General features: G+C 49.0%; 1 protein-coding gene across 4 annotated transcripts in view; it reads left to right on the top strand.

Annotated features, from left to right (window-relative positions):
• ITGA9 (integrin subunit alpha 9) overlaps positions 1-12,151 on the top strand; it is a 357,217-nt gene that overhangs the window by 186,955 nt on the left and 158,111 nt on the right. For all 4 annotated transcript variants that reach the window (XM_053903994.1, XM_053903996.1, XM_053903995.1 and 1 more), the window contains exon 17: positions 816-892. In XM_053903994.1, the coding sequence (XP_053759969.1) occupies positions 816-892 (77 nt within the window). The remainder of the gene's footprint in view (positions 1-815; positions 893-12,151) is intronic.

The raw sequence follows: 12,151 nt of genomic DNA, 5'->3' as shown, positions 1-12,151 counted from the left end.
AGCGAGCAGCGTCTGTCAGTCCGGAACACAGGGAACCTGCCGTCCGTAGATTAGACACGTACGAGAGCTGGAGAGCAGTCTGAGGGAGACATCGGCAAGCCTGCTTGTGGGCCGTGGGGGAAAACCGTAACTCCTCCTGAAGTGCCGCTCCCGATTCCCCTGCCAACCCCCACGGGTAGGCCCAGCCCCGAACACAGGGCAGGCCCTCTGGACACTCCGAGCGTTAGGCCCCAGCACTGGGTGGGGCTTTGGCCGTCGAGGCCCACTCTGGGTTAGAGGCTGCCTCCCCACCCCCGAGACACGGGAAAGGGTCCCTTCTGCCCCGGTGTGCTGCCCTCAGCCTAATGGCGTCATTGCCTTTGACTTTTCTCTTTGAAACTAAGATGATAAAATCCCATCGCTCAGGCGGAACCCACGTCAAGTAGAGATTTTCTGCCTCCCCACTCCCCAAGACAGCGGACAGAAGACAATGACCCCGCTGTCATCGAAGAATTCTTTACACGACCGGACTCTTACTCACGTCCGAGAGCATTTAAAGATCTTCTCACAGGTGGAAAGGACACCTGCCACGTACCCGTGTTGAGGAAACCACCCGAAGAAGCATCTCCGCACACCGAGAAGTGAATCAGATAAGGAACGCGCTCCGCAGTCAAGGCCACCGCCGACTGGGCTTTCTTGGAGCCTGGCTTCGTGGGCGGGGAGGGCGTGGGTGCCAGTTCCCCGGGAAGAGTTCCCACCGATCTAGAAGGATGTGGTTGGCTGGTGTGTACTCCTTTGCCGTTAAATCCTGACCTTCCTGTTCTATCTCCCCCCAGACCGTCTTTGAAAGGAATTGCCATTCAGAGGACTGTGCCACAGACCTGCAGCTTCGGGGTCAGCTGTTGCTCTCCAGGTAACTCGGGGCTCCTCCCACGACCTCGTTCTGAGAGCTTCCAGGGTGTCTTGCCTCCAGGCCCAAAGCCAGAATGTGCCCATTTCCCCACCGAAGAGGGTAACTAGAGTTGGTGGGTGACAAGGGCATCTTACAGCTTAAAAGAGTGTATGTTCTACGAGCATTTTCACAATAGCTGTCATACGGATGGGATGATTCGCTTTTTGTTTTCTTTACAATTCCACATACCTCCCAATGTAGCCCATGTTTCTCATTCCTGGATCTGTGTGACGTGGGGGGAAGGGAGGAGCTGTTTTTTGTTGACTCGTTGTGTTAGGTTGAATCAGAAGAAACTGCCAGTATTTAATTGGGACAGTTCCTGTAATTCGACTTACTGTTATATAAAGATTCTTAAAAAAAAAAAAAAAAAGAAAAAAATCTCCCCCCACCTCCCGCCACCCGGCACTTAACAGTGGCATTTGCTTTAACAACAGGTAAAGGTTCTATGGAGGGAGGGGGTGAAGGAGAGGGGCAGGCTGTCCTGACTCAAGTAAACAGTCCATATTGTTTCAGGCTTTCTTCCCACCATATGTGGGTCCCCAGGCAAGGGTAAACCACACAGAGGCCTTCTGTTTCCTCTTTGCCAACCTTTTACTTTAGATTTCTTGTACGACGAAGGTGCTGGTCCTGAGTCATCTGGCCACATTTCAGAGAATGGTGTCCTTTTGGGACAGTTTCTTCTGAAAGATTGTTTTAGTCTGGGGGCCAGAAAGTATCTCCAGGTGTCTGTTACCATTTCTCACAAAGAGTCATCACTTGTGACACTTATTCTCTAAAATGTCATACTATATCCCTTATTTGTTTTTTTGTTTTTTGGGTTTGGTTTTGTTTTAATTTTCTTTAATGTTTATTCAGTTTTGAGAGAGAAAGAGAGAGAGACAGCACAAGCGGGAGAGGGGCAGAGAGAGGAGACAGAGAATCCGAAGCAGGCTCCAGGCTCTGAGCTGTCAGCACAGAGCCCAAGGTGGGGCCCGAATCCACGAACCATGAGATCATGACCTGAGCCAAAGTCGGATGCTCAACCGACCGAGCCACCCAGGCGTCCCTGGGTTTTGTTTTTGTTTTTGACAGAGAAAGAGTTAAGGGAGGGACAGAGAGAGAAAGGGAGAGAGAGAATCCCAAGCAGATTCCATACCCACTGTGCAGCCCAACGTGGGGCTTGATCTCACCAGGCTGAGATCATGACCTGAGCCAAAATCAGAAGTCGCTTAACTAACTGAGCCACCCGGGTGCCTCTGTCCCGTATTTGTAACCATGAAAGTTACGTTTGGGTGAAATGTAAGAAATATCCCCTCTTGAACCTCAGTCTATCAGTGCCTCGTCTATCAGTGACGGCAGTGGAATGCTTACTTATGTTGATAAATAATCTATTAGTCATCAAAGGAAAGTAACAGTAAGATTCTTTTGTTTGCGTTTATTGGGCAGAAGATGGTGTAACACCCTCCCCTCCTCCAACAATACTCCCCTAAACCACTTAAATGTTAATTCACATTACTTTTACTTAGGATAAGATTAGTGCATTAAAATGGCATGTGTTTTGCCAAGCTTAGAAGATTACTTCAAATGAATGAAATGGATACTGGAATTTTTTAACGTTAAGAAGAATTTTCTGGAAAGAGAAACCAGTTCTACAGAAAGTTCATAAATTATCAGGTCATTACTCTTAGTTTTAAATAGGTCTTCCAAAAAGTGTTTTAGGGAAAAAGTAACATGAAACAAAACTCTATGAATTCGTTTTGTCTTGAGGCAGACTGTAAATGTTGGAAATTTGTTTTGGATCAGAAAACCCTGAGTGGTGGGAAAATGTCACTTGCTCCAAGGTTAAATATTAGGTTACAGAAGTCCTGATGTTTTCACTGCCCATTAATGGATATGGGCAAATCTATCGTGTTCAATTGTACTTTTCATGTATTAAGATAAAAACCCAAAGCTCGGGGTCAATAAGACACCTTGTGCTTAAAACCGCCTCCACTGCCCCTCCCTGGCCCCTCAGGGGTGTTGATCAGAGTGAGTTCTGCTCTGTGAGCCCATTAATTGATAATTTGAGAATGACGGGTGTGATGGCCAGGACCCAGCCCCCCTCTGTATCAGCTAGCTACAGCCACAGAAAAATGCTGCGTAACCAAGTGTCTCCAAACTCAATGGCTTAAAACAGCAATCATTTATTCTCATGGATCTTCAGGTCGGTGGAGGGTCAGCTTCAGCTGGATCTTGACTGACTCGCCCGTGCATGTGGGGGTGAACAGAGGGTAGGTTGATCTCTGCTAGGCTCGGGTGATCCACTTTAGCTCTGCTCCATGTGTCTTTCATTGTCCTGCTGGAGCCAGTCGGCTAGCCTGGGCATATTCTTCTCGTGGCAAGGTGACCCTTCAGAGGGCAAGCAGAAACACGCGGTAACCCTAAGGTCTAGGCTCAGAGCTGGTGTACTCTCACTTTAGCCTTATTCTGTTGGTCACAAGTCATATGGTCAACCCCAAAGTCAGGGGAAAGGAACATATTCTGTGCCCCTTTATTGAGAGGAACTGCAAAGTCACACAGCAAAGGGCATAAGTACAGGGAGGGGTAAATTGGGGCCCATAAGGCAATCTGCTGTACCACCACATAAAGAAGAAGGCGGCTCTCCCGGGTGGCTCAGTCGGTTAAGCGTCCGACTTCGGCTTAAGTCACGATCTTGCGGTTTGTAGCTTTGAGCCCCGCATCAGGGTCTGTGCTGACAGCTCAGGGCCTGGAGCCTGCTTCAGATTCTGTGTCTCTTTCTTATAATTCCGTCATCCTCAACTCAGACATGTAACCTAGACTGGGTGGGGAGATTTTCTGAACCTCAGAAGCAGTGTCCTTGGATGAAAGGTCTAAGCCTCTCCTTAGGATGAGTTATTTCCCAGGAGGCCCCCTGGCCTCTCAAAATAGCCTTTTGTCTGGATCCCCCATTAAACCTTCATTGTATCTTGGGCCCATAGCTGTCCCCAAAAGAGTCATCAGAGGAACATTAATTGGTAATTGGATAGGGAAAGATACCAAACCAAATGGTAGTTCCAATTACATTGCATTTCCCTGGACCTTCACGTAGAGCCAGGCACAAAGTGAGAGAAGACACAGTCCATAAACTGCTGGTGGAAGCCAGGGTCTGAATTTGGTTGACAAAGGCTTAGTTGCCAGAATCAGAAACAAGCTGCTCTGGTTATCATTTCTGCCCCAGGTGGGTTGCACACCCCTTCATTGTTCAAGTCAAGAACTGGGCTCCAAGCTGCAGAAATGAACAGTGTGTGTGCCCTGCTCTCCTGACATGCACAGTGTGGGTTGGAGAGGACAGCTGGGTGATGGTGGCACCACCCGGTCAGTGCTCGAAGAGAGGCAGGTGGGTCATTGTAGGACCAGAGAGCAGCTTCCAAGGGGAGGAATGAAGGGAGTGAGGAGGAGGATGCAGGCATCCTGGGCAGAGAATGTGAGCAGAGGCATGGCAGTGTGGAGGGCTGATTCCCATGAGATCTACAAGTGTCTGGAGTGAAGGAGGGGGTCAGGAGAAGACAGTGAGAGATGAGGCAAGACCGAGAGAGACTGACGTGGGATGGGTCATTTTGTCCTCTCTTCCACTCAGCAAAAGCTTGGGTTTGGAGTCAGCCATCCATCTCAGTTCTTAGTCCCTGGCACGGGTCCATGGGGTGGCTGCCCTTTGTCCAGGCACAGAATCCCCTTGGCAGCGTTGGGCTGAGAAGACATGTTTTGTTGATCTCCACCATGGTGTCTCCCCAACTATCTCAAAAGGGCAACTTGGACATGATTTTTGCATTTCATAGCGTCTCTAGAACCTGGCTCTCGTGTTCGCTGTGACCCACTGTACTGAGAAGTCGAAGCCAAGTGGTAACCGAGAAAGATCCTTCCAATGACTGGGCGGAGGGTGCAGACAAGGTGTTGTGGCTGGAAGCAGCCAAGTACCCACCAGACTGAGGAGGCTTTGTCTGGAGAGGATGGAGGGAAAGACATCTGGGAATGATTGGGTCCCCCAGAGTGGCCGGGGATCAAGCCAGGAAATGCTATCTGTGACGGGGACTCATGATGTTTTTATTTTTCTCTCCGGAGAGCATGAATTCTGGCAGGCCTGTTGTCTCTTAAAGCAATCAAACTCTTTAATTAGAGTTCACAGCCTTTAATGGTCTTGAGCCTATTTCCAAAACATGCCATTTCCAAAATGTCCAGGAATAGGGATGAAGCTGTTTAGATTGTTTCTATTAAACAGAACTGAAAACTCCATTTGTAAAATGATACAACTGTTTTGTTTTGTCTGTCTGAATACTTACAGTACCTAAGACTATATCACGTGTGATTAAGATAAAGAAAAAGAAATATAGACCATGGCAGTTGATCTGTCTATCTAGATGCATCCCATAGGAGACCAGTGGAACATTTCAGTGCCTTCTGGCTCGCCAACCGGAATAATGAAAGAACTCTTAAGGGAACAGAAGAGACACAGTAAAATATTTACGAAGTTAGGAGAACCATCTAGTGGCCACATTTAATGGTCCAATGTTTGTAGCCTTAGCAATGCTATTACCACAGTGGGGGTGGGGGGTCAGGAGCATTTCCCAGAATCCTTGGCGGGGAGACCACTGCATCCATGAAAAATCGGGCTTCAAGAGGAGGATCGCTGCACCTAGAGAGCTGTTTAGAACTTGAAACAAATTATTCTTCTCTCAAAAGTAGCAAAGTGGCCAGAATCATCCATGGCACGACAGGTAGTAGAAGTAAAGTCTCGTTTGATAAAGGGGAAGAGACCCCTGTTTCTGGAACACCTGCCGTGCACCAGATGCTCTAGAGAGTATTTGGTATACATTAAGCACACCGTAGTGTCTTACCAGCTGTGCAACCTTGAGCAAGTTGCTGAACGTCTCTGCACCTGTGCCCTCATCTATGAAATGGGAGAAATAATAGCAATACCTTAGCAAGTTATTTTAAGTGTTTAATGACTTAAAACATATTTAAGTACTTCCAGAAGTGCGTAGCATACAATAAGCACTGACTAAATGAGAGTTAGCATTATTGTTTCATTTAGTCCTCTCCATGACACTGAGAAGTAAATAAATACTATTACACTCTTTTTAGTGGGGAGGATACAGATGCTCAGGAAAGCTAGGTTACTGGCTCAAGTCATTGAAGCTGGGAATGTCTACTAGTTGCTGTTGGGGTCTGATACCACTGGCTCTGGACCAGAAGTACCATGGCTGGGGACCTTGGGGAGAGAGTCATCCTCTGTGTGAGAAGTTCCATTCAGAAAGGCGGCGGAGGGGTTAAGGAAGCCATTTTCAAGATGGCTTCCGTCCGTTCCCCGCTCATGCTTCCTCATGTGCTGTCGGACATGTGGAGCTCCGCTCAACGGCTCTTCTCCCTGGAGAGGTCCACTGCCCGTCCTGCTGGGTCAGTGGTGGTCTCTGCATTGAGTCACCCATCCTTAATCCACATAGGTTGGCTTTTCCTCTCCTTGGCAGGCCTCGGATTTGACCATGAGCTCGTGGCTGTCACGTGAGCGGTTTCCTCAGTCATTATCATCATAACATCATCATCGTTGTTGTTGTTGTTATTTTATGAAAGAAGATGATTGGAGGCTGGTCAGAAACACGGAAAACGTGTGCCCTTTGCCAGAATATCAACCACGTGATTTACTGTTTCTTTTCTCTTCGCCATCTGTCCCAGATCTGGGGGAGGTGGGGGGGGGGGTGCAAAAGAAGTTTGTTAATTGGGAGCAGCTGGCTTTTGCAATGGCTGTTTCTGGAGTCTCTGGACACAGGGACGGTTTTTTTATCCAAGGGTGTATTCTTGAAAGAAAAATGAAATGCTCCAATGAAGAGGAGTTTTTGAATGAGTCAAAGGATTGCTCATCTTTACTGCCCTCTCTCAGAATGAGTTTGCTTTTGCTCTGATGCGGGTTCCCTAATGGAGGGCAGCAGGCGTGTCTCCCACATTCCAGGAACACAGCAAGGCCGAATGGACATGTGGGTGGTCCTTCGGTGGGAGTTACCTAAGCAGAGGGTAGGATTGAGGCCCCTGGGAAGGTAATCAGCAGAGTCAGGCAAGCAAAGAGACATTCGCACACTGGAAGGGAGATTGAAAGATGCGGTATCGATCCAGGGTAGATAGCTTCTACTCACCTGACGGGAGGTGACACGGTGCTAGTATATTCATTCATGTGACAAATAATAATAGAGCACTCGCTGTGGATATGCCGGGCTTGGTGGAAACAAATGGCGAAGATTCACCGTATCACAGTGCAACACCAACGTACCAGTTACTTACTGCTGTGTAACAAACAGTGCCGAAACTTCATGCCTTGGAACAACTGCCATTTGTTTATCTCCTGATTCTGTGGGTCGGCTCTTTAGGCTGGGCTCTGCCGTTTGGGCCTGGGGGTCTCCTGGGCTCCCTCGTGGATCTGAAGCCAAGGTTAGATTGGCCAGTTGCCTCTGCTTGCAATTGGCTTATTGTTGACTGGGGTTCTGCCATTGGCCTCCACAAGGTTTCTCATCCTCTAGCAGGCTAGCCCAGGCTTATTCTTACTGTGTGGCGGGGGTCTGAAATGCAGAACAGCGACGCACAAAGACTCGTGAAGTCTAGTCTCGTGGCCACATTCTGTGGGCCGAAGCGAAGCCAAAGGGCCGACGGGATTTGAGGGATGGGGACATAAACTTGACTTCCTGACGGGAGGGGCTGCAATGTCACATGACAAAGGATGTGAACAGAGGCCATCAGTCAGTTCGTCACACCCGGCTACCACTGTGGATAGTAGCTTCATCCTGCAAGGACATGTGAAGGAAAGGTGGAAAACGCTCACCTCACAGTCATTGCAGCAGAGGGGTGAAGGGACCGGGGTGTTTGACTCACAGTCATTGGTTGAGGGCTGCTCTCGGGTTGGGAGGGTAGGGACAGTTAATTCCCCGGCACTCCCAACCTGTGGCAGGCAGCAGCCTTGTCCGGCTCTAGAAAAAGACCCTTGGATACAAAGATGCAGACACTAGCAGCTGGAAGTCAGCAAGGGCATTTGGAACAGTCTGAGGTGGGCGGCAGGTGCGTGGATTATGCCTGCTACACCCACTTTCTCAAAGATTCTCAGTTAATGAATTTATTCTGGAATTTCTAGCAGGAGTGTTATACCACCTTTGACCCCCCAGGCTTCTTCCCTTCAACTTCCCGAGAATGCTTTCTTTCCATGTTTTGCCAAATGCCCAACATTCTCCATTACCATGGTAACTTTCTTTCCTATTGCATTTGTCTGTATTCTATTCCTTTGTCTCTTCTCTTGCGAACAGAACCAAGTATTGCCCATATGTTGAAGAGCACTTGGTTTTAGAGCAAACCCAAGAGCCAGGCACAAGGATAGGAGCTTTGTTCCCATTTTCCTGAGGACAGCAGGAAAGACAGGTAAGGGTGTGTCCATGGCACATCCGAGTGGCAGAGGATAAGACCTCTGGCCCCTCCATCATCCTGGGAGGGACCTGAGTGGATGGACTAAGTGTTTCTTTGGAGCCCTGACTCCAGCCCAGTCTGGGGATGAGCACAGAGGATCACCCTGTGGCTCTGAGATGCCCTCCCCATTAAAGTGACTCAGGCAGGGCAGAAACAAGCCCAGCTCACAGGTCCTTCGTGGTTGGTGGCTTTCATGGACGTACTTGGAACCATAGGGTTTCGGGTATAGAACAGGAAGCCGGTAGGAATTTGAGTCACTTACCTGAGGTCAAAAAGAAAGTTAAATGGCAGTGGCAGGAAAAATACCTGCTGGTAGGTTCCTGAGTCCCAGTCTAGCGTCCTAGCCATTAGACCCATGGCCTCTGTCTTTAAGTAGCCACGGCAGCTTGGGGAACCTGGCCTCGCCTTCACGCCCACTGTGCTGCACTCGCTAACCAAGTGGAAATGACTTGAGGAACTTCCTTCCTATCTCAGGGAGGACCTGATTTGTAGTTTCCTAAACGGCCTGCCGGCCTCAGCGTGAGGTTGCGGACAGTGGGCCACTGATTCTTTGAGAAGGTGAACTCAGGGTCACCGCCTGAGGAACTGACCGTGTTCCCTTGTTAGGCAGATTGAAAACATGGAGGGGAGGTCACTTCGTGTTCAGCACCACCTACCCCCCCCACCCCCCCCCCACCGCCCAAGAGCAGCAGAAATCTATCCCAACAAACATTAGATTTCAGGGACAGCCCTCCCCCAGCTGAGCACACATGGGGATTTTCCCTCTGGATGGTGAGAGGTTGGGGAATCCAGAAAGGAGCTTACGGATCCTGCTGAAGGCAGGCTTGTGGGTGACCATGGCAACCACAGACGCTTCTGGGAAAGGGCTTGCACATAGCCCACCTCCCTCCTGAGCGACCTGGGGAGGCTGGGTCTACGTCACCGGTGTACCTAATAAAATTTTATTTGGTAGCATTTTCCTTGGCTTTCAAATACAGCCAACCGTCGGAGGTTTTATGTGGAAGCATCTTTCCCACAGGGTCCAAGTGATATGGCTGTTACTTTCCTTCTCCGTGGACATTTAAGCCACGAAAAGGAGCAGCGAAGAGAAGGTGGCAGCTAGATCCTTTGCTTCTCAAGCCGAGAGCAGACAGGGAGCCACCTGCTATTTCTGTGCTAGGACTTTTGCAGTGTGTCCTGTGACTGGGTCTGTGGTCTCTTGCCACAGGTAAATGTCCCCCCCGCCCCCCGCACATACTTTTCTTGTTGCCTTGGTACACACTCCCTTGGTAGCACCTTTCCCCAGTTTGTTCTGAGCCATCTGATGTGGCCCCCGGCAAATCAGAAATTGGCCTTGCTGCTCTCCACAGAGGAAGAACCACAGACAACTGCAGCTGAGGAGGGACCATCCTTTTGCTTTGTCCCCTGCGGCTACTGGCTCCTCCCCCAGAGCCAAAGGTGACAAGCTTGGGCGTCGCATGTCCTGCCCGGAAGTCACGGATCCTTGCGATTGCCCTGCGAAGGGAGATGCTGTGTCAAGAACCTTCTGGATTCCGTGATCCTGCTCCTCTGACTCCATGCTGGGTGATCTTGACCCAAACGTGATGAGGCTGGGTGGCTGCTGTTGGGGCCACCCCCGGGTCCCTTTTACTGTGCAGCTGCCATAAGTGCTGGCTGCTAAGAGCTCCCAGCTGCCCCGCCTCTGGTCTGGAGAATGGCCCTTTCTCACAGCAGTCGCCCTGCCTGGGAGGTTATACCCACCCCGGGGCAGCTCTCAGCCAGTGATGGACTCATTTGGGGTACAAAACAGCCAGCCTCCCCATCTCAAGTGCAGCTCATTCCATGCTGTACCTTGTGCCCCATGTGAACCAGGCCAAGGCTAGACCCTGCCCAAGACCATAGTCCTGCTCAGCTCCTTCCCCGCCTGTCCTCCTTCCATGGCCCCTTGCCCCTCAGGGCATCCCTTGATAGAACCTCCTGAATCCCCGGGAGAGACTGCTTCCGGAGAAACCCACCTGACAGGCTGTAGCACTCAGACCTCAGGTTTGATTTGTCCATTCTTAGATCTCTTTCTTTAAGACTGTGAGTTTCAGGAGGAAACTAAATCTAATGTATTTGTCAGGTATCAGTGGGGGGAAATAGTTGCCAATGGACTTTTCACCTGCCCTCTCAGAATTGGGGAGGCTTTAGGGATTTTTAAAAACCAGGCCTGTGGAGTGACGTGTAGGAGGTCACTTCAGGGGGTGAGTGGGATTCTGTGTCTTTAGGATTACTTCTGGTTGCTTTGTCCCTGGGACTTTTTTTTTTTTTAAAGAGGGCTATGCAGGGGTGCCTGGGTGGCTCAGTCAGTTGATCGTCCGACTTCGGCTCAGGTCATGATCTCGCAATGTGTGAGTTCAAAGCCCCGCATCGGGCTCTGTGCTGACGGCTCAGAGCCTGGAGCCTGCTTCAAATTCTCTATCTCTCTCTCTCTCTGCCTCTCCTCCACTCACACTCTGTGTGTGTCTCTCAAAAATAAATAAACATTTAAAAAATAATTTTTAAAAAAGGAGGACTGTGCAGACACAAGGGATAACAGGAGAGGGGTACCCCTGTGAGAAATGGCTTTCACTGCAAAACGTCCTGAGTGCTAGAAACTGAAAGCAGTTAGAGTCCTCAGTACATGAGGGAACACATGATACTCAGATGGAATAAATCAGCCTTCCTTGCCGGGAGCACTGGGCTCTTTTTTAGAATGTTTCCTGTGATAATGAAATTTGAACAAGACGTGAATGCCATTACTTCTGGCAACAGTTGTGTTTCTTCAAGAAGAAAACTGAAAGACAATTTTTAAAGCGTTTCCTTTTGTCCCCGCCCAGTGTGGAAAAACACAAACAATTTAAGCTTCTAAGCCAAGGAGAAGGTTCTCACTTGTCGACCTCCCCGCCAGCCTCCCCAGGTTCATTGTTAGTCCAGGGACAGTGGAATTGAGGTGAAAGAAATCCACAGCAGTTGCAAATATCTTATTGTCCATCGTTCAAAAATGTCGTTCTTGTCTGTCCTCACTCCCCCAGTGTGGCCTCTCCTTCCCATCATTAAACCAGCCCCCCCACTCACCTGCCCACAGGACAGAGGCTCTAGCCTGGGTTCACATCCCCTTAGTGACCTGTGCCTAGAGTCCGTGGGGTCTGTGAACTTGAAGAGGAAAACGATCAGATCTTTATTTTCACTAGCTCCAAGCTGAAATGCAGCATTTTATTCGATTATGAACATAGACCCCAAAGCATAGGAATACTAGCAGGACCTGTGACTGTCACACATAGAAATCACTGATGTTTTCCTATCAACTTACAATGTTGAAGATATTTCAAAATATCACTTACCTTCACCCCTACTTCAAAGTTATGGTGGTCACTAGACCCACCGCCAAATCTTATTACTTAATGTTGTTAAAACAAAACAAAACACATATTGCTAAACCACACATCTTAAAATATAATTATCATATTTTTGTATGATTGGTTTCTTTGTAATCTGATTTTTCATTTTATGCATTTAAAAAAAATTTTTTTTTAACGTTTATTTATTTTTGAGACAGAGAGAGACAGAGCATGAATGGGGGAGGGTCAGAGAGAGGGAGACACAGAATCTGAAACAGGCTCCAGGCTCTGAGCTGTCAGCACAGAGCCTGACGCGGGGCTCGAACTCACGGACTGCGAGATCATGACCTGAGCCGAAGTCGGCCGCTTAACCGACTGAGCCACCCAGGCGCCCCTGTGCCTTTTTAAAACATTACTTTGATAAGGGGAC

The sequence above is a fragment of the Panthera pardus genome, unplaced genomic scaffold, assembly GCF_024362965.1.
Source record: "Panthera pardus isolate Hobbes unplaced genomic scaffold, ASM2436296v1 HiC_scaffold_16, whole genome shotgun sequence".
Taxonomy (NCBI): Eukaryota; Metazoa; Chordata; class Mammalia; order Carnivora; family Felidae; genus Panthera; species Panthera pardus.
The sequence above is the reverse complement of the archived record's forward strand: the minus strand, read 5'-3'. Positions and strand labels throughout refer to the sequence as shown.